This window comes from Rhinopithecus bieti, unplaced genomic scaffold (assembly GCF_001698545.2).
Source record: "Rhinopithecus bieti isolate Rb0 unplaced genomic scaffold, ASM169854v2 scaffold_6776, whole genome shotgun sequence".
NCBI lineage: Eukaryota > Metazoa > Chordata > Mammalia > Primates > Cercopithecidae > Rhinopithecus > Rhinopithecus bieti.
The window spans coordinates 22,711-44,408 of record NW_016805299.1 but is presented as its reverse complement, the minus strand read 5'-3'; the positions used below and the strand labels follow the sequence as shown (position 1 = coordinate 44,408).

The window sequence follows — 21,698 nt, the reverse complement described above, 5'->3', positions numbered from 1 at the left end:
CCCTACAGACTAGGTTAAATGATCTGTCCAAGTGTGTACAGCTGGCAACCAGTAATGAGGATTCAATCTCCAGTTTAACTCTGGAGCCCAAGTGCTTTATACTACTTAGCTACAAAGATGCTCTCTGCAGTACATCCAAGTACACACACAGACACACACACATACAAACACACACACTTGCATATATACATCGTAGGTCCCATACGTTGGCTAAGATTCAGTGACCTATTGAATAAATGTCAAACCTTACCTGGCCTACTCTATATAGTAAATTGATCTTTGAATAAATAAATTTTCTCAGCACCTAATATGTTTATGCAGTCAACAAAGGATTTACTGAGCACCTATTATGCACCAGGAACTGTACCTTGCACTAGGTTTATAGTGGCAAACAAAGACCCTCCCTCTCACAGATTTTACACTGTAGTTAGTGGTGGATAATAAACGAACAAGCAAAAGAGTACACAGTATAGTGTCAGAGACTGATAAGGGCCAAGATAATAACAACAGGGTTGGAGATAGAGAGTACTAGAGGTCCTATTTTAGTCTGAATGGTCAGGGCAAGCGTCTTTTAGGAGGTAACATTTGTTCAAAGGCCTGAATAACTTGCAGGGAGAGCAATACAACCACAGACATGCATGTTCAAAGCTCTGAGGGAGGAATATCCTTGGCATGTTTGAAGAATAGTGAGAAGACCTGTATTACTAAGAGTAAGGAATGAAATTTCTCATCTTGTATGGAATTTCCCCCCCACACACTTTATCCTTCTGTAACCTTACGACTATACTTAAGATGTTACTGTCTTTAGACAGAAGGAATAAGTTGCGGTGTTCAATAGCACTGTTAACAATAATTTATTGCATATTTCTGAAGAGCTTGAAGAGAAGATGTGAAATGTTCCAAATACAAATAAATAATAAATGTTAGAAGTGATGAATACCCTAAACACCCTGATTTGATCACTGCACATTATATGCATGTATCAAAATATCACAGGTACTCCATAAATACGTACAGTTAAAATGTAGCAATAAAATGTTACTGACTATGTAAAATAGTTTCACCTTTTGAGCCTTAGAGACTAGATTTCCTTGTGACTTAGGTGATTCACCACAAGGATCCAGATCCGAGTAAATGGGGAGGGTTGGTAATATTAGTTTGATAGGTCTGTCACCTCTAATCTGCAAAATTCTGATAGAAACCTCTCGACAACAGAAAAAATAACTTAGTGACAGTCAAGAGGGAATATGGACTCTAAAACACTATGAATGCAATAAATAATCTGAAATGAAATTAAGACACAAGAGCTTCAAAAAGAATGAAACAGAAAAAAATAACAAAAGAAATGCAAAATGTATACTTTGAAAAATACAAAAACATCGTTAAAAAAATTAAAGAAAGCTGGGCGTGGTGGCTCACCCCTGTAATCCATTCACTTTGGGAGGCCGAGGTGGGTGGATCATGAGGTCAGGAGTTCAAGACCAGCCTGGCCAATAGGGTGAAATACCGTCTCTACTAAAAATACAAAAATTAGCTGGTGTGGTGGCGTGTGCCTGTAGTCCCAGCTGCTCAGGAGGCTGAGGCAGGAGAATCGTTTGAACCCGGGAGGCGGAGGTTGCAGTGAGCCGGGGTTGCACCACTGCACTCCAGCCTGGGTGACAGAGCAAGCCTCTGTCTCAAAAAAAAAAAAAAAAAAAAGACGACCTACATAAATGGAAAGGCTTTCTGTGTTCATGGATCAGAAGACCTAATATTGTAAAGGTGGCAATAATCCCCAAACTGATCTACAGATTCAATGTAATCCCTAGCAGAACCCTAGCTGGTTCCTTGTAGAAATTGATAGGCTAATTCTAAAATTTACATAGAAACCCAAGGATTCCAAATAGCCAAAATAATCTTGGAAAATAACAAAGTAGGGGGACTCATACTTCCTGATTTCAAAGCTTACTACAAAGCAACAGTAAAGCAGTGTGGTATTAGCATAAGGATAGACATATAATTTATTTATAATTTTTAATTTTTGTGGATACATAGGTGTATATATTTATGGAGTAAATGAGATGTTTTTGATACAGACATGCAATGTGAAACAGGCACATCATGAAGAATGGGGTACCCATCCCCTCCCTTCAAGCATTTATCCATTGAGTTGCAAACAAGCCTATTACACTCTTTATTTAAAAATGCATAGTTATTATTGACTACAGCCTCCCTGCTGTGCTATCAACTAGTAGGTGTTATTCACTCTTTCTATTTTTTTTGTACCCATTAACCATCCCTACCTCCTCCCCTAGCTCCCCACTACCCTTCCCAGCCTTTGGTAACCATCCTTCTACTCTCTATGTCTGTGAGTTAGGATAGACATACAGATCAATGGATTAAAATTGAAGATTCAGAAATAGACCTTGACATTTATGGTCCATAGATTTTTGACAAGGATGCCAAAACAATTCAATGGAAACAACAGACGACACAGTATCCATGAGACAGTAGAGATACATAACACAGGACAGCAACAATGGGGAGCCCTAGAACAGTATCTCCATACCAAGCTTAAAGAACAACCAGTCCAGACTGGAAAAGGAGGAGAGGTCTGTGGGAAAAATATCTCCAGAAAAACGAACAGATTATTTGGCATGTTTGCATTCTTGGAAATATTATTTAGATGTGTTTGACAGATCTATTAGAGCATTTGGAAAAAAATACTGACAGATATTGAAAAATGAAGCAGATTAGAAAAGGAAGAAGTTAACAATATTGTGGGGGTGGGGGAAGCTCTATGAGAAAATAAATAAAATGCAAGAGGACTATTTAGATCAGCAGTAAATAACATTTGCATAATAAAAATAATACAAATAGAGGTTTTTCTATTTAACTAAAAAATACAACACAATATAGTTATTGGGACAGCGGAAGATGAGGTGTAAGTGATTGCCTGTCATAAAGAAGTTCATAGGTGGATGCTGTCTTAGTACATTTGTGTTGCTGTAAAGAAACACCTGAGGCTGGATAATTCATAAAGATGATTATATGCGTTACAATTCTGCAGGCTGTACAGGAAGCATGGCATTGGCATCTGCATCTGAGGAGGACCTCAGACTGCTTCCACTCATAGTGGAAGTGAACAGGAGCAGTTGTGTGCAGAAATCACATGGTGAGACAGAGGAAGAGAGAGGGGGGAGTAGGTGGCAGGTGCTTTTCAACAATCAGTTCTGAGGGGTGAAGAGGGACTGAGAGAGTGAAAACTTATGAAGGAGACAGCTGCACCAAGACATTCATGAGGGATTCATCCCAATGACCCAAAGATCTCCCATCAGATCCCACCTCCAACATTGGGAATCAAATTTCAACATGAGGCTTGGTGGGGACGAACAAACCGTATCTAAACCACAGCAGATGTCTAAACTTATTAAAGTAATAGATGCAATATAGTAATATTATTTTACAAGTAAAGATTTAAATACCAGAAAAAAAAAACGATAAAAGGGTTGAAAGTGGTTGCTTTAGGTAAGAAAGACTAGAAAGTGGGGGAAACCAAAGGATCGTGCAGTAGCTCTGCCGGAATGCCTTCCCCACACCACCCAACCATCCTTTAAGACTCTGCTCAGTCCTTCACAGACTTTTCTTCCTCCTCTAGGCGGAGATGTATACTTTCCTGCGATGGATATTCCCTTGTCTCTGGGCCTCTAGTAAAGCACACATTGCCTTAAATTTTCATTTTCTCTCTGTGGCCTAAGTCTGCACCTGACTTGGGAGGTGCAGGGAAGGCATTTAGCTTCTCTTTGTAATCTTAGTACCTACCACACAATTGCCACTCAGAGTCGGTTGAATGAATAAAAACCTCAATTAGGGGTGCGAGTGGATTTAAAAGACAGGAGAGACCAAAAGCTAACAGTCTCCCTTTACAAATTTCCATCCATCAGTATTTCCTGAGCGGCTGGCTGGGGCTGCTCCTTACTTCACAAGAATCTTAGGAAAAGAAAATTGTCTCTGGTTAAAATGGACTAAGGGTGCCAACAATTGGGATCGATTTTGCATATTTTCTGCAATTAATAAGTTATTTAGAATAACATGCTATTTTTAAAGCAACACATGTGGAAGGCTTGGTGAAGCAAGGAGAGACAGACCTGAGTTACACCTCGCTTTCTTTCTCCATATTCAGGTTCTTTAAATAGGTCTCTCCCAGCCCCCAAAGCTTCCTCTTTAGTGACCTTTCCCTGTGGGGCTGCGGGAAAGCAAGTCTCCAGAGCAAGGAAAAATGATGCTGAGAGCCACGGGCCGAGATGGAAAGGCCAGTGCAAGCCGGAGGGTCCCCAGGGATGGAAGGAAGCAGCCGTCTCTCCGCAGGCCGGGCTCCTCTGCCGCATCCTCCTCCGCCCATCCCTCCTCCCTCCCATCTACCTTCTGGTGCCCAAGGAAACAGTGGGTGGGGGGCGTCGGGAAGGCTCGCAGGTCCCGCAGCAGCCTCTGCCTCCGCAGGTAGAGCTTAATGGTCTGCAGCAGCCCCAGGGCCAGGCAGAACACGAACGCCAGGTAAAAGGGCCGCGCCCAGCGCGTCTCCAACCAGGAGAATTCCATGGCTCTGCGCAGCGCCAAACGCCGGCGGTTTCCGGGGGCGCGGGAGAGGATGCGCTTTCTCCCGCCGGGGGCTGGCGTAGGGTCGCGCAGCCCACCGCCTCCCTGGGCTCTCGCGAAGCTTCCGACTCGCGGGAGGGGAAGGGCAGTGGGAGGGGCAGCTCAGACCTGGGGAGAGGCGGCAGGCTAGCGTGCGGGACTTCTAGCCGGTTACCAAAGCGCGCACGCTTGGTTCAGCCCAACTGCTTTTGCGTTCCTGGAGCTTTCTCTTTTAAGTCGAACAGTTTTCAGTCACGGGATATGAATTTATATTGTAAAATAATGCCAAAGTTGAGGTCGTTGTTTTTCTTCCTTATCAAAATTAATAAATGGCTGTGCAAGAGATTTTCTTTCCAATTCTCGCATTCTACCAAAATTCCCAGGGGGTAGAGGTAGCGGGAGGTGTACGATCATTATTCCTTTATCCTGTGGCTTGCCTAGTGGTGTTCCAGTAAATAGTTTACAACTAGTTTCCACCCTGATTCCCAGCGTGTACCAACATGCACCATGAGCTAGTTCAAGCTGCCGATACGAGGGCACCGAACACTGAACGGGGAAGATATGCACAGTAGCGTACCGTTATCTAGTAATTCCACTATACAGGTAGAGTCAGGGCCTGCTACATAATTTATGAATCCCAGTGCAAAATGAAAATGTGGGATGAAAACTTTATTAACAATTCTAAGATGACAGAGCATTAAACCGAGCATATGCCCTTCTGGGTTCAGAGCCTGTGTGGCTGCTCGGGTCCCTTGCCCATGAAGGGCTGCCTCTAGATGCCAGAGACATAAACGCGAGTACAGATAACAGAAAAGTGTAGTAAAAATAATTTGGAAGTGATGGTTTTAGTATTTATAATCTATCAGGTGGTGAAGTAGGATCTAACAGGCCTGACTTCCCAAGCTGCTGTCTCTCCCCACCTCCCTGTCCCAGCAATCTTTATAGGCATTGCCCACATTTGATTCATTTATTCATTGATTTAGGCTAAGACAGGCATATGTTAGGTGTTGATTGACAGCCCTGAACAATAAACCCAATCTCTGCTACAATTCCCTGTTCTCCCTATCACTGCCTCTCCCCCACCTCCCCACCCCCCACCCCCATTTCCTTAAGCCTATGCTCCACTCTCTGGAGTCAGATTATATTTGTCAGGTAAGTGATTAACGCAGGCTCCAGGGGTGGTGACTTCATCCGGACCAAGTTTGTCCTGGCCCCTTGCATGTTCCATTAAGCCACACACAACAAGTGTTTCTGCTCCTTCTTTCCCAGACTTCCCTACTTCCTACCTAATTCCAACCCTCAACTAGATGTTGTTATTTGACAGGGTCTCAGAATCCTCTGGCTTACACAGCTTCTTCTGGGTAACTCACGGCATTTCGGCTTTGCGTATTATTCCTTTATGCCCTATTCCTTCCCCAAATTATGATGGTTGTATGGTGGCCCTCATATGATCTCATGGTGATAGGGCTGAAGACCTCAAATCCATGCTCTGCCCCAGAGCTGGTTTCAGCTTTGTGATATCTTGCCTGGTCTGGTCCTTGGGTTCTTCATGCAACTGAGGAATAGTATGTGTGGTTGGTGACCTTCTAGTGAGTTCTCTTGGCAGAGTCAGAGCTTGGGGACCCATTGGCTCACCTATTCCCACCCAGGTTCTTGCTGGTGGTGTGACTCCCTCTGAGGCTTGGACAGTTCCATGCAGTTACTCTTCTGCTCCAGGGCCAGTTGCCCCTGTCCAGCACCATTCCATGTGCTTCCAGGGGTAACAAAGGAACTCTGGAACTTGTGCACTATATTTAGGAGCCTAAGAGAGGCTTGAATGTGTTGAAGAGGCTTGAAGTTCAGGCCTTCTCTGCTTCACTGCCATTTTCACTCTGGTTTCTCCAAAAAAAAGACGCAAGGTAAAATCCCCTGTGCTCTCAAGTTGCCCTTCACTCTATCTAAACCCCAATCCCAGGATTTTAGCCTACAGGGGAAAAATTAGATACTCTCTTGACCACCCAACCTCTGCCACTTTTTGCTTCAGTCCACCAGGCTGCAAGAGGTGGGTTTTCCCCACAACCTGCATTTCATGTGGTAGAAAATATCCTTATGTTATTGCTTGTGTTTTTGCTATCCCTGGTGGAGAATAAAGTTCTGTAATCTACTCCAACAGGGCATGCTAATGGGAGAGAAAGGAATTTAGAAAATTATTTATTCTGGCCAAAGACTGACTTTTGATACTTGCTACAACTCAAAGATATGATTCTGGAGACCAAAAACAAAGCAGTGCCTCCTTCCTTTTTTGGCATTCCTGCACAAATATCTACTGAATTGAATTTTCTTGGCTACAGTACAGGGAATTGGAGATACCAAAAAAATCCCATCAACATGGATAGTGGTGCCTCTAGATGGAAATAAGCCCCATGAGACTCCCAGAAGGAGGCCTGTGCCTCTACCAATGCTCATCTGATGGCTACTTCCACGTCAGACACGAGAGACAAGAAATGAAGGTCATTGAGGAGCTGCTTCAATCCTACACACAGTCCAAAGAAAACCATACATTTGTCTACAAACAGGGCAGTGCAAGGTAACCTTTGACTGAAATTATGATAATTCAGTATGGCAACCTACGTCTTTGATCCATTAAAATGTGGAAGTATATTATTACTTACTAATGAATGAATTTTAAGACAATGGAACCATGGCGATAAAAGTCTAGAAGTTTGTGGAACTGTATCCCAGGATAGCAATGCAGCCCACCAATGTGGGATTCCAGAGATTTACTGCTCTCTGATTTGCTCATGTGCTCAGTTAGTAAACATGGGCTGAACATTTACTGTGTCCCAGGCGCTGTGCTGGGCACATGGCTGGGAGCTCAATGCAGAGGGGAGACAAGGGTCACTTAAGTACTTTTAAGGTAACTATCACAGAAAGTGATGCTGATATCCTTGCCAGACAAAGGAGAGAGTAACGAAATCTGTCCACGCTAGGGGAGATGCAGGTGAAGAGAAAATGTGAAAAAAGTTTTATAACTGAGGAGATGCTTTTATCCGTCCATTCATTTACTGAGTGAATATTTATTGAGAACTGACCATGTGCCATGTATCGCCCTGAGCCCTGGAGATGTGGCCTTGAACAAAATCAACCTGGCCCTGCCTTCATGTGGCTTAGGGTCTAGTGGAGCTGTGTCTTAAAATGTCAGAAAGTGTCTTCTACATGGACAAAGTGGGAAAGGGCATTCTACATGGTGGAAAAGTGCATGAACAGAACGTAAAATGGCCTGAGCTAACTGGATTGTGGGAGCTCTTTAGCATGGCTAGAGCTTCAAGTCTCAGAGAGAAGGATGGGTGCTAAGACCACATATAGGGTGAAAGTCAGACCATGAGAGCTTGGTAGGCCCAGTAAATAAATTCACACTTTACTTAAGGCCATGGGAATCCACTGAAAGGATTTAAGGTGGAAAATGACATAGCTAACCAGTAGATTATTCTGAAAGCTACTTGAAATATAATAAGGACAGTTAAATAGTTACTGTATCCTCACTAAGTGCCAAGTACAATTCTAAAGTGATTTATTTGTACTCAGTTATTTCTTCTTCATAATAATCAAGGTAGATGTTACCATTATTCCATTTTACCTGTATGAAAACTGAGATACAGATTGTGCAACTTGTCCAAGGACATCAGAGAGTAAAAAATGGTGTCAGGATTTGAATCTAGGCAGTCTAACTCTAGGTCCTGAGACCTTAACATTTATGAGAATAAATTGGGATGTGGAAGGTAGTGGTAAGACTAGAACTAGGGAGATCAGTTCTGATGCTATTGCAATATTCAGATAAGATATGATGGTGGCCTGGACTGGGGTGTTGCAGTGGTGTGGCAGGCCAGGTCTCACTAACACAGGCCTCCATAACAACTGTTTCAGCATTGGCTGAATGGTTAAGTTAAATATTAAGAAACTGATAGAGCCAGTGCCCTTATACAAAGGCTGGAATATAACAAAAGCCCACCAAGAGTTTTGCCTAGGCATTTCCTGGGCTTTGAAGCATGACAAGATAATGAAAGAATTCTTATCAGGACCCACTTAGGATTAAACAAGTTTTATTGGGAATCTGAAGAAACTCCCCAGGCCTCCACAAACAAGTTTATTGGGGGTCTAAAGGAACTCCACAAACCTCCATGATTTAGCAGGAGACAAGACAAGTGTAATCACCCCAGCACCTGGGCCCATTTACATTAAGTAAATTTACAGAGGCTCCAGAGGAAGTCCTTCAGGACTCAGATCTCAGTTATAGATTAAAAGAAGTTAATCACATATGTCTTTAGATGAATGCATGCTTACACATAGACATATAGCTTAGAAGGTATATAATCTCTGAAAAAACTTTGTAATTTTGAGTTTGGTGATATTCCCCAGGCTTTCTTCCTGTAACCAGTTACAGAAATAAAAACTCTCTTCCTCCTCAGTTCATCTGAATCTCATTATTGGGCTGCAAGAATAAGCAGCTTGACTCTCAGTTTGGTCTGGGAACAAATTTGGTGAGGCAGCCAGGAGCCACTGGGACGGTGCTGTTTTCAACCGTCAGTGGCTTGTGATGAAACAGTCTTCAGGAGGATCCCAGCAGCTGCTGGGTGAGAGTTTCCCAGGGATCCCTCCTGAGGGCTGTCCCATGTGCAAAACTGCACGTCCCTCCCACTATTGGGGAAGAATGGAGATCAGGGGTGAACGTGCTGGAAGGGTTAGTTAATTGGATTGTATGCCAGGAGTCTGTTGCTTTCCTATCTGGGCTTGTTAAGCCACTTGTCTGGTACCGCCAGGGGAGCAATAAGGCTTGCTCATACACCCACTTTGCATTTTGGTTAAGATCAGGTTTTGTGTTGGTTTTGAGTCTGTTCTGCCTGAATGCACTCCCCCTGGTGTTTGTCTGAATTCTGTCTCCACTTGTTTGTGTATCTGTCTTGTCTCTTTTGATACCATGTAAGCTTGAATATAAGAGGTGTCAGGTCCATCCCTGCTGGGAGCCCTCTGGGAAGGAAAAAGGTTTTTTTAAAGGAGCTCAATGATTAAAAGTCAGCTTAATTAAAAGGTAACATCTAAGATGTGTATATGTGTGTGTGCATGTGCATGTGTTTGTATTAAAAGGCCTTCATATTTTTGTTTTTTCTCTTCTGGGACCTTGTCTTTTTTGAGCAAAAGTTTTTTTCTTCTCAGTTGTCTGAATTGTGTTTTTCTTATTAATAGCTGTTGCAACAGAGGCTACTCTTGTTTTTTTTTTTAAAAAAAAGATGTCATTTAGACACTTAGAAATGTCTTTGTTTGAAAAAAAAGTTTAGTGCACTATAAAAGCATCACATGGTCTAGTCTGATAGTAATTCTCCCTTTTTGAAAACCCAAGATTCAGTGTGGGGGCTCTGGCCAGAGCTCAAAGATCCAGTTAAAAGATAGGCAGTCCCTGTCTAAATAAAATTGGTCTCCTAATATAGTCCTATAATACATTTCTATAATTTTATGTTTGATCTGGCATCCATCTTTAATCTCCCTCTGGCACCAGCAGGCTTTTTCTCGTTGTACTTTGAGATGTAAATCTTGCCATCTGATTTTTCACCTAAAAGTTGTTTCCTTCAATATGCAGATTTAGGGCATCTATAAAATGTACTTCTATTGTCATGCCTAATATGTCTATGTATTTATGTGTTGTATATGCAATGTTTCACTACTGAAAATATAAAAAAGCTCTAATTAATTGGATTAAGGAAAATTAAAGGTGCCTAAATCAAATACTTTAACAGAAAAAAGACTAGTCGAATGCTTTTTTAAGATTATGTGACTTCAGTAAAATATTTAATAAATAAGCTGACTTTAAAAGTATTGGTAAAGTAATAATAGAAATGTCTTAGAAATTGCCAGCATACATTTTTGTTTGCATTTGTTGATCGAGAAACTTCATACTTATTCCTGCCAAATACTGTAAGGTGTCAAAACTTGGCATAGAGTTTACAAAACTATAAACTCAGCCCCAAACAGAATGATCTTTGCTTTTGTAATTTTTAATAGATAAAACATTAATATTGTTTTAATAAATATAGATACATCTTAAATTCTTTGGTAAAATGCCATAACTCCTAATCTTGTGGCTTTAGGCAGTCTAGTCCACAAGCATGAAGGAGGTTTGTTCTGGGAAAGGACTGTTACCATATTTGTTTCAAAGATAAATATAAACTAAGTTAATGAACAAGAACTTCTTGGAGGTTAGAAGCAAGATGAAGTCAGTTAGGTCAGAACCTTTTCACTGTCTCAGTTATAATTTTGCAGTGGCAGTTTCATAGCTTTAAATAATGCCTATCACAGTTTTCATAAATAATCTAAATAAACAATTAAATTAATGAGATAAATGCAATGGAATAAATACAAACTTGTCATAATTTAGAATCTAAACTTATATTAAATTACATAATAGATATTTATTTGGATATTTTCCAATAAAAATATATTGTGGGAAAACATTCTTTCTAAGATGGTGTCCCTTTTAAAGGTAAATAATTTTATCTAATTCAAAGCTTATTTAAAGGTTATCTAGAAAACAAGGCAAAAGGAACCAGGAGATAAGAGAAATATAAAGAAAGTTATAAAAAATAAAAAGGTATTTTTTAGTAAAAAAGCTTAAAGAAAAATAATTTTATATGAAAGAGAATCTTGTGTGGTAAATTTAGTGCTAGAATAAAATGATAGGTTGTTTTAGAAAGAGGGATGGTTGGAACAAGTCAAGAAGTCCAAGCATGTCATAGATGGTCTGTGTAAGTCATGAAAGAATTTATGAAAGGGAATTTATGTAAAATTGTTGTACAATTTAAAGGTAATTAGGCCTCCTAAATGCTTCAAAGAATGCCACTATGATTTTTAACTGCACAATTTGCCTGGTTTATGGCTAGGTAAGACGTGGGACACATTGAATTTGATGCTGGAAAGAGTCGGACCTTATCTGTACTCCTGTCTGGGTCCTAGGCTCCATATCTAGTACATAATTAAAATCCCAAACTTACCAAAGTTTTCACCAAAAAAAAAGGTTGCTGAGAGTTAACAGTGTAACATGTGTCTGAGACTACTAAAAAAATAATTTTACATACAGGATGTGTAAGAAAAGGAAAACATACTTTTGGTAAAAAGATTATAAGAAGGTGTGGGAATGTGGATTTTTTGCCTAAATTAAAAGGTTAAAGGATTGTTTTAAGTTAGATAAAACAAAGCTAAGGGTTTAAGCAAGTTGCAGAAGGTTTATGAAAAAATTAATTGTAAAAGAAATTCTATGTGTAAACATATTGGCTAATGTTAAAGTGGAATTTTTCACTTTTTCCATAAATTGAACATTAACATAAATGCACAGCAGGTTTCTCTTAGAGCATTAACCTGCTCTTTAACAAGAATCTTTTGTAAATAGATTGCATAGAAAGATATTATGAAGAAGTGCTTACCTTATGGTCCAAACATTAAAATATGGGTAAATATGTCTATAAGGTTTTATTAAAAAACTTCATCTTTAACAGTTTAACTGTTAGATCAGCCACATAAATTTAAAACAATGTATTGGTTGGAGGAATTTGCTTATTTGGATACAAAATCATACAGGAAGTAAAGAAGAGTAATGGGGTGAGGAGTAGACAAATGAAAGAACTAGTCTGATCAATACTTTGTACAAAAGTATAGGAAATAGAGATGCTCTTAAGAGGCCCCTTTTTAGGGCTAGATCTCATGTATAGACTTCATGCCTCAGTAGACTAGTGTGTATTGGTTTAAGGTGTTTACGCTAAATTCTTATTACGAGTATATACTTCTCTAATCTATTTACTGATCTTCACCTAGAACTCAATAGTGTTGTATAAGGATAATTATTAATCAATATTATACCATGGCTTAAATAATAAAACCTTAAACTTCTTGTGCCACAGAGGTAACAGATTTATTTGTCAGTTGTGTTTTTTACTATGGCTATCACTGCTAAAACTTAAACTGTCAGTTAAGCAAAATTAATATGTCACCTGTATTTTGCGTGCCATATTTTGTTATTGTTTTTCCAGCAGGATTTGCCTCTAAGTCGTTCCCTGAACAGGGAGTACTGCGCGGTGAACAGGTCAACTCTTTCTTTCACTCCAATTTGCTGCATTCAGCTGCGTCCATAATGTTGACTGCCCTCTTCCAGCAGGATATATTTAGGTCCAGAAAGACTTACTTACAACTCTCCAATCTCACTAAACAATTCTCATGATGACTAAATATTACAAACATTGATAGAAATCATGCAGAATTGCATGGGGAGATTGTGGCAAGTTCAGGTCTTTACTCAAGCATATGGCGTTCTGTAACACTGCTGTTCAGCACTCGACGTTTAAGTACATATTTAAAAACTGTATAGAGCTAGTGCCCTTATACAAAGGCTGGAATGTAACAAAAGCGCACAAAGAGTTTATAGAGAGCTATAGCTCTGAAAATCTTTTGTATTTTTGAGTTTTTCTGGTGATATTTCCAAGGCCTTCTCCCTGAACCGTACAAAATAAAAACTCTCTGTCCTCCCCAGATCATCTGTATCCTCATTATTGGGAGCCCATCAGAATGTGATATGCATGTTGCCTCGCTCGAGTTTCTACGGTCCAGAGGACATGGGCGATACAGCTGTGCCACTAAAAGGAATATGAATGCGCGATGAGACATATAAAAGTTGTTTATGGAGTGTGGTAAGATTGATTGACTGGAATGCCATAAGGCGACATAGTAATGATAGAAAACAATTAGGGCTATCCTATGTGTATGGGTTAAGCCCAACACTATGAGACAGGGGTCATACTTTATAAACGCTCATGATCTGATTGTCCAAGATTGAAATGCGCACTCTGCAGGAGACTATTTACAAAGGCCCTCAGAGAGTGTTACTCCGATGACATTGTGAAGTTCAAAGACGATCCAGAGACAGACTTAGAATTCATGTACATACTTAGTTAGAACATGGATGACATGCGCGTACAAAACTCAACATATCTATCAAAATGGAACAGAAAAAAACATTGGTAAATCTGGAAACGGTGGGACAACTGCCAGAGGGAGGGGGGCTTCTAGGTCACAGGTAAGCTGAGAGACAAGTTGGTTGCATTCTTCTGAGTTTCGATTAGCCTTTCAGAAGAGGGTAAATCAGCATATTGTATTTATTCCCTACACTTGAGTCTAGTCAGGGTTACGTTTGATATCATTGGGAAGTCTTGCTCTAAACCCGTTTAGTCAGCCTTGAATTTTCCACATATAGGGTGGCTTTTCGTGAGTGGCCCGGTATTTTCTCATTATAACAGTTTTCTGGTTCACATAGAGCATATACTGGAAGATGAATGCCAAGGAAGAATCTTTATTTACTGCCGCAGTTTCCACGCCCATAACAACTACTCCGGTGCCGCGACGCCTGATAGTTGTGTATTGCTCTTCTCAAAGTGTTCCTTAAAAGAGTCATGGATGAGCGCCGTTGTGCTCCCGTTCGCCGAAGAGAAAAGAAGGAAGCGCTCAAATGGGCTATTAATTTTCATGAATAGAGTGCGACGGTCATTTTCCTTGATTGGAATGTTGGATTTAGTTTCACATGACTTCATTCTGCAGCATGGTGGAAGATCTAGCGCTCAGGCAGCATCAAAACAGGAAGCGGCTTGGCACATGTCTTAGGCGGAGAAGGAGTCTGAGAGGGCACAGGCGCACAGGATTGGACGAGAGCTGACGATGGCTCGGCTGCCGGTCAGGCTTTCGTCACTTTTGTCTGTTTCCTCACGTATTGTCTTTACCACCAGTCCTTAACAGGAATTATTTCATAGGAACAATTAAAGCCTTGGTTTTTAATGCCTCGTCATTTGATATTCACCCTGTTTTCCATTTGATCATTCATTCCACAGTCCCAGAAATTCTAGGAGGAACGGTTTGGGAGATTCCTCAAAAAACTATAAATAGGAGCTACCATATGGATCTAGCAATTCCACTGCAGGATATAACACCCCAAAGAAAGGAAGCAGTATATAAAGAGATATCGCACTCCCATGTTTGTTGCAGCACATGTGTTGCATAGCCAAAATTTTGGAAGCAACCTAAGTGTCCATTAACAGATGAATGGATAAAGAAAATGTGTGTAAATACAGACAATGGAGTACTAAGCAGACCATAAAAAAGAATGAGAGCCTGGTCATCTGCAACAAGTGGTGGATAGAACCTGGACATCATTATGTTAAAGTGGAAACAAGTTCAGGCACAGAAAGACAAACGTCACATGGTCCCACTTATCTGTGTGGGATCTAAAAATCAAAACAATGGCACTCATAGAGATAGAGAAGTAGAAGGATGATTACCAGTTGGGGGTGTAGGGGAACAAAAAAAGTAAGAAGAATGATAAGACCTAGTATTTATATAGCATAACAGGAGTGACTGTAGTACAATAACATTTAATTGTAACTTTAGAAAATAACAAAGGTATTAATTGGATTATTTGTAAACAATAAATCGAAATTTACATGATGTGGATTATTATGCATTGCACGCCCATGTCAAAGCATCTCATGTACCGCATAAATACATACACCGTACCATTGTGGCCCAGAGGCTCACGCCTGTAATCCCAGCCTTTGGGAGGCAAGGCAGGTGAAGTCACGAGTTCAGGGAGATCAAGACCAATTCTGGCTAACATGGTGAAACCGTCTCTACTAAAAATACAAAAAATGCAGCCAGGGCGGGTGGCGGGCCCTGTAAGTCCCAGCTAATCAGGAGGCTGAGGGTCAGGAGAATGGACATGAACCTGGGAGGCCAGAGCTTGCAGTGAGCCGAGATGTGCCACTGCAGACTCCAACTGGGTGACAGAGTGAGACTCTTGTCTCAAAAAAAAAAAAATAAAATAAAAATATTAAAAAAAAAAATCCGGTACAGCTTCCTACCTTATCTCTTTGCACATTCAGCTTATCTTCCTAATTAGTCTTTAAAGCACCATGATGGTTTAAACGTTTTTGTTTTTTTTTTTTTATTTCTTGAATTCTGCCTGGTGCCCGTCTTTGAGCTGGGCACACAATAAATGTTTTATAAACATTTATTTCACTTGAACTAAGGAGACATACCAGGGGTCAGGGAGGTTGAAGAAACAGCAGGGTGAGAAATGTAGAGCAATGACCTACAAAGCAAGTGGGCAATGAAGAAATGGAGATATCCCAGGTCAAGAATTTTGTCTATTAAGAGAATAAGTTTTAAGCTAGAGGGTGGGAAGATTGGTAAATAGAAGATGAGTAAAGTAAAATGATGGTTATTCTCAAGAGAGTGAGCCTGGTGCTTGTTCCTCATGGAGGTGGCACTAATAGGAAGGATAGAAGGTTCTGAGAGAGGGGCAGTAAGAGAGAAAACACATGGCCGGGGAGGCTGAAGGGGATGAATGGGGCATTGAATAGAATGGATGAGCCAGAAGGGAGGAGGCACAGAAACTTCACAGATGGTCAGTCCTAGCTATTTTTTTTAGACAGTCTTGTTGTGTCACCCAGGTTGGAGTGTAGTGTTGCTATCACAGCTTATTGAAGCCTTGACCTCTTGGGTTCAAGCGATCCTCCCACCTCAGCCTCCTGAGTAGTCCTAGATATTTTTATGGAAGCATCAAGGTTGGAAAGTGATCACTTCATTCTGCCTCTAATTAACACAGTAGTTTTGGTTTTGAAGGGGTTCAACTGGGAACACAGACACATAATCATAAGAGAAAGAATGGGAGGAGGAAACAGGCAGATTATATCTCCAATGCTGGATAACCTGAGGTTGTTTTAGAGAATCCTAAGGCCTCTTCTGCCATGGCAGGGGCAGAGATTCAGAACAGCTGCTATGGTTATTGCTGGGGGCATTGACAAGCAAGCTGTTAAAAGACTTTGGAACCAGTAGAATTTACATAGTAAGTTCCATGCAAAAGGCCACTGGCACATGGTTCTATCATTTTCTCCAGTCAACAGCCTGTAGGTAAGAGAATGGAAAGTTTCAGTAAGGAAGCACAGAGCCAGTTCTTACTCTCACTGTGCTGCACTGTCCCTCCGCCAATGCTGGGAAATACCAGGATACAAAAATGTATCAAAGGTAGGCCAACATGCAATCTGGTAGAGAGGACAGATAGATGTGGAAAGCAGTGTTATGGTAAAACGGATTCATGCTACAACTGCACAGACCCACAAGGGTTATCTGGATCTAGTCCTATCATACAGATAAGGAAATGAAGTCCAAAAGTAAAACCAAAAAACAAAAAAAGGCTACCCCTAACCTCCTTCTCTCCACACTGAGAATTCCAAGGTCACCTTTCCTTTCTCCATGTGACCTATGAGCTATACCACCTGTGCTGGTCTTTCCAGTTCCTTTGAAGGACAGGGCAGTGAAACCTTAAATGTATCCAACAGCGTTACTCTGTTTCATCTCCTCTGAAGGCTCATACTTCTCCACCCAGTTTTTAAAATGTTGGGTGGAGAAGTGTGAACCTCCAGAGGAGATGGAAAAGAAGCAAGCAGAGAGGTGTGAAGGAAACCAGGATCATCCAGTGTGAGATACAAAGAGAGAGGCTGAGACACTTGAAACGAAAGATGAATGATGAGTTACAAAACAAAGATAAAGTTTAAAATGTGTTTATTGGAATTCATATCATGGAAGTCAGTTGTAAACTTGGGAAGAGATGTTGAAATGATAGAAACAGAAATCAAAATAAAGTAGGTTGAGAAGAAATTAGGAGGGAAGTAAGGAGCTGTGGAGAAGTGTCAACCACTTTGAAGAGTTTGACTGTGAAAGGAGAGTTGGAATGCTTCTGGATGGGGATCTCAGGGATTTGAGAGTGAAAGAAGGTTAAAGTCTCTCTTCCTCTCTCTGTTTCCTATCTCAACCTCACCCCCAATTCCTAGTAAGTGAGGTTGGGATTCATAGTGCAGTCACTGGCCTTGAAGGTAGGAGGAAGAAGAAAAGGTTGGGGCAGATGTAGAGTTTCATATTTTGTAGTACTTTAAGCCACAATACAGTATAACACAAAATGCAAATCGCATAAAATCCCATTAAAAATCTCCAGTCATAGACAGTTTTGAATACTAATATTATTTAATTTTACAATGTTAATATGCAGTATCTATTTTCTTTATTAAATATAAATAGGTCAACTCAAAATTATTAAATTTAAGAGTACTTTGAGGGCCTGGTGGAGTGGCTCACACCGGTAATCCCAGCACTTTGGGAGGCCGAGGTGGGCAGATCACCTGAGGTCAGGAGTTTGAGACCAGCCTGGCCAACTTGGCAAAACCCCATCTCTACTAAAATACAAAATTAGCCAGACATGGGGGTAGGTGCCTGTAATCCCAGCTACTTGGGAGGCTGAGGCAGGAGAATTGCTTGAACCTGGGAGGCAGAGATTGCAGTGAACTGAGATTGTGCCACTGCACTGCAGCCTGAGCGACAGAGCAAGACTCCATCTCAGAAAAAAAAAAAAAAAGAGCATATTGAGGTCAACTAAAGTCATTTAAACTTAACCTTCCCCATCTGATGAAAGAGTTTATTTGCTTAACATCAAATTAAATAAATTGCTATTTTGGATAATAAGCTAAACACCTCACTTAATAGTAAGTCAAATGCCTTAAGCAATTCTCATATTTGTCCAACTTGGGCGTATTTCAAAATAATAATATTGTTTGAACATCACATAAGTAATGTAATGTATGGTGTAACCAACACATCACCTTCTGCCAAGTTAGACTCTTATCTGTAATAATAATAATAATATCAAATAACACTGAACTCTTACTATGTGCCAGGCATCTTACATATGTTCTCCCAAGTAGGCCTCACTATTTTCACTTTACAAATGAGCAAGTCGAAGCCTGAGAAATGAAATAACTTGACCTTAGTCGTATGTGGCTCCTGAAGTCTGTCTTCTGTATCACATCGTGCCTGCAATGCATCCTAAGAGCTCTCCCCTACCACTTTTGACATTATACAGACTTATATAGTGAGTCATACATTTGCCAAAATTTATGGCAACCAGCAGCTCTTGGGGCTGCTTTGCCTATTCAGTAGCCATTCTTTATTCCTTTACCTTCCCAATAAACTTGCTTTCACTTTAAAATAAACACCACCAACAACAAACTTTGAGTGAACCAGCCACAACAGCTTACCATTGAGAAGATGGCATGGTGCCCTTTCCCCTAGAATGAAACTGAGAGCTGGTGACTACTTATTTATGTGCTGATACAGAACAACAACAACAAAATGTAGGAAAAAAATGTTTAAATGTATAGAAACAAGTTAACTAGGAAGACTAAGCAAAGGACTTTATTTTTTGGTAGAGACAATGGGACTTTGGGCAAACTGATTCTTAGACTTGTAATTTTCAAACATTCACTCCCAAGTACCAGGAAGTGGAAACTATAAGAGCTTACCTACTATATCACTTTTACATATATTTTATCTTTCAGTCCTCAAGACCACTCTGTGAAATGCAGGACAGTATAAGCCTCATTGCACAAATAAGGACAAATAAGCTAAAAAAAAAACCCTGGTCCCTGATTCAGTGGGCTCTTGGGTGCTGTTGCAAAGGGACTGGCATGTGTATTATTTCATATCTATGCCAGAACTTTTTTATTTTCCAGTCTTTTTTTTAAATATTGATAGTTTTTTTTTATTATTATACTTTAAGTTCTAGGGTACATGTGCACAACCTGCAGGTTTGTTACATATGTATACATGTGCCATGTTGGTGTGCTGCACCCATTAACTCATTTACCTTACGTATTTCTCCTAATACTATCCCTCCCTGCTCCTCCCACCCCACGACAGGCCCCAGTGTGTGATGTTCCCCACCCTGTGTCTAAGTGTTCTTGTTGTTCAATCCCCACCTATGAGGGAGAACACACAGTGTTTGGTTTTCTGTCCTTGAGATAGTTTACTAAGAATAGTGGTTTCCAGCATCATCCATGTCCCTACAAAGGACATGAACTCATCCTGTTTTATGGCTGCATAGTATTCCATGGTGTATATGTGCCACATTTTCTTAATCCAGTCTATAATTAATGGGCATTGGGGTTGGTTCCAAATCTTTGCTATTGTGAATAGTGCCCCAGTAAACATACATGTGCATGTGTCTTTATGGCAGCATGATTTATAATCCTTTGGGTATATACCCAGTAATAGGATGGCTGGGTCAAATGGTATTTCTAGTTCTAGATCCTCGAGGAATCACCACACTGTCTTCCACAATGGTTGAACTAATTTATAGTCCCATCAACAGTGTAAAAGCGTTCCTATTTCTTCACATCCTCTCCAGCATCTGTTGCTTCCTGCCTTTTAATGATCGCCATTCTAACTGACTTGAGATGGCATCTCATTGTGGTTTTGATTTGCATTTCTCTAATGGCCACTGATGATGAGCTTTTTTTTCATACATTTGTTGGCTGCATAAATGTCTTCTTTTGAGAAGTGTCTGTTCATATCCTTCACCCACTTTTGGTGGTTTTTTTTTTCTTGTAAATCTGTTTATGTTCTTTGTAGATTCTGGATATTGGCCCTTTGTCAGATGGACAGATTGCAAAATTTTCTCCCATTCTGTAGGATGCTTGTTCATTCTGATGATAGTTTCTTTTGCTGTGCAGAAGCTCTTTAGTTTAGTTAGATCCCATTTGTCAATTTTGGCTTTTGTTGCCATTGCTTTTGGTGTTTTAGTCATAAAGTCTTTGTCCATGCCTATGTCCTGAGTGGTATTGCCTAGGTTCTCTTCCAGGGTTTTATGGTTTTAAGTCTTATGTTTAAGTCTTTAATTCATCTTGAGTTAATTTTTGTATAAAGTGTAAGGAAGGGATCCAGTTTCAGCTTTCTGCATATGGCTAGCCAATTTTCCCAACACCATTTATTAAATAGGGAATCCTTTTCCCATTGCTTGTTTTTGTCAGGTTTGTCAAAAATCAGATGGGTTGTAGATATGTGGTGTTATTTCTGAGGCCTCTGTTCTGTTCCATTGGTCTATATATGTGTTTTGGTACCACTACTATGCTGTTTTGGTTACTGTAGCCTTGTAGTATAGTTTGAAGTCAAATACTGTGATGCCTCCAGCTCTGCTCTTTTTGCTTAGGATTGTCTGGGCTATGTGGGCTCTTTTTTGGTTCCATATGAACTTTAAAGTAGCTTTTTCTAATTTTGTGAAGAAACTCAGTGGTAGCTTGAGGGGGATTAGTATTGAATCTATAAATTACCTTGGGCAGTATGGCCATTTTCACGATATTGATTCTTCCTATCCATTATTGTGGAATGTTCTTCCATTTGTGTCCTCTCTTATTTCATTGAGCAGTAGTTTGTAGTTCTCCTTGAAGAGGTCCTTCACATCCCTTGTAAGTGGTATTCCTAGGTATTTTATTCTCTTTGTAGCAATTGTGAATGGGTGTTCACTCATGATTTGGCTCTCTGTTTGCGATTATTGGTGTATAGAAATGCTTGTGATTTTTGCACATTGATTTTGTATCCTGAGACTTTGCTGAAGTTTTTTATCAACGTAAGGAGAGTTTTGGGTTGAGACAATGGGGTTTTCTAAATATACAGTCATGTCATCTGCAAACAGAGACGATTTGACTTCCTCTCCTCCTGCTTGAATACCTTTTATTTCTTTCTCTTGCATGATTGTCCTGGCCAGAACTGCCAATACTACGTTGAATAGGAATGGTGAGAGAGTGCATCCTTGTCTTGTGCCAGTTTTCCAAGGGAATACTTCCAACTTTTGCCCATTTAGTAAAATATTGGCTGTGGGTTTGTCATAAATAGCTCTTATTTTGAGATACGTTCCATCAATACTTAGTTTACTGAGAGTTTTTAGCATGAAGGGGTGTCAAATTTTATCATAGGCCTTTTACTGCATCTATTGAGATAATCATGTGGTTTCTGTCATTGGTTCTGTTTATGTGATGGATTATGTTTATTGATTTGCATATGTTAAACCAGCCTTGCATCCCAGTGAGGAAGCCAAATTGAACATGGTGGATAAGTTTTTTGATGTGCTGCTGGATTCAGTTTGCCAGCATTTTATTGAGGATTTTCCCATTGATGTTCATCAGAGATATTGGCCT

General features: G+C 40.3%; 1 protein-coding gene across 2 annotated transcripts in view; it reads right to left on the bottom strand.

The window, feature by feature from the left end:
• The window catches only part of CYP4X1 (cytochrome P450 family 4 subfamily X member 1), a 57,638-nt gene that overhangs the window by 26,254 nt on the left and 9,686 nt on the right, over positions 1 to 21,698 (bottom strand). The window contains exon 1 of one of the 2 annotated variants that reach the window (XM_017872061.1): positions 4,402 to 4,665. The exons of the other annotated variant lie outside the window; for it this stretch is intronic. Within the exon in view, the coding sequence (XP_017727550.1) occupies positions 4,402 to 4,578 (177 nt within the window). The 5' untranslated portion in view covers positions 4,579 to 4,665. Of the gene's footprint in view, positions 1 to 4,401; positions 4,666 to 21,698 lie in introns of those variants that run through there. 2 annotated transcript variants of the gene reach the window in all.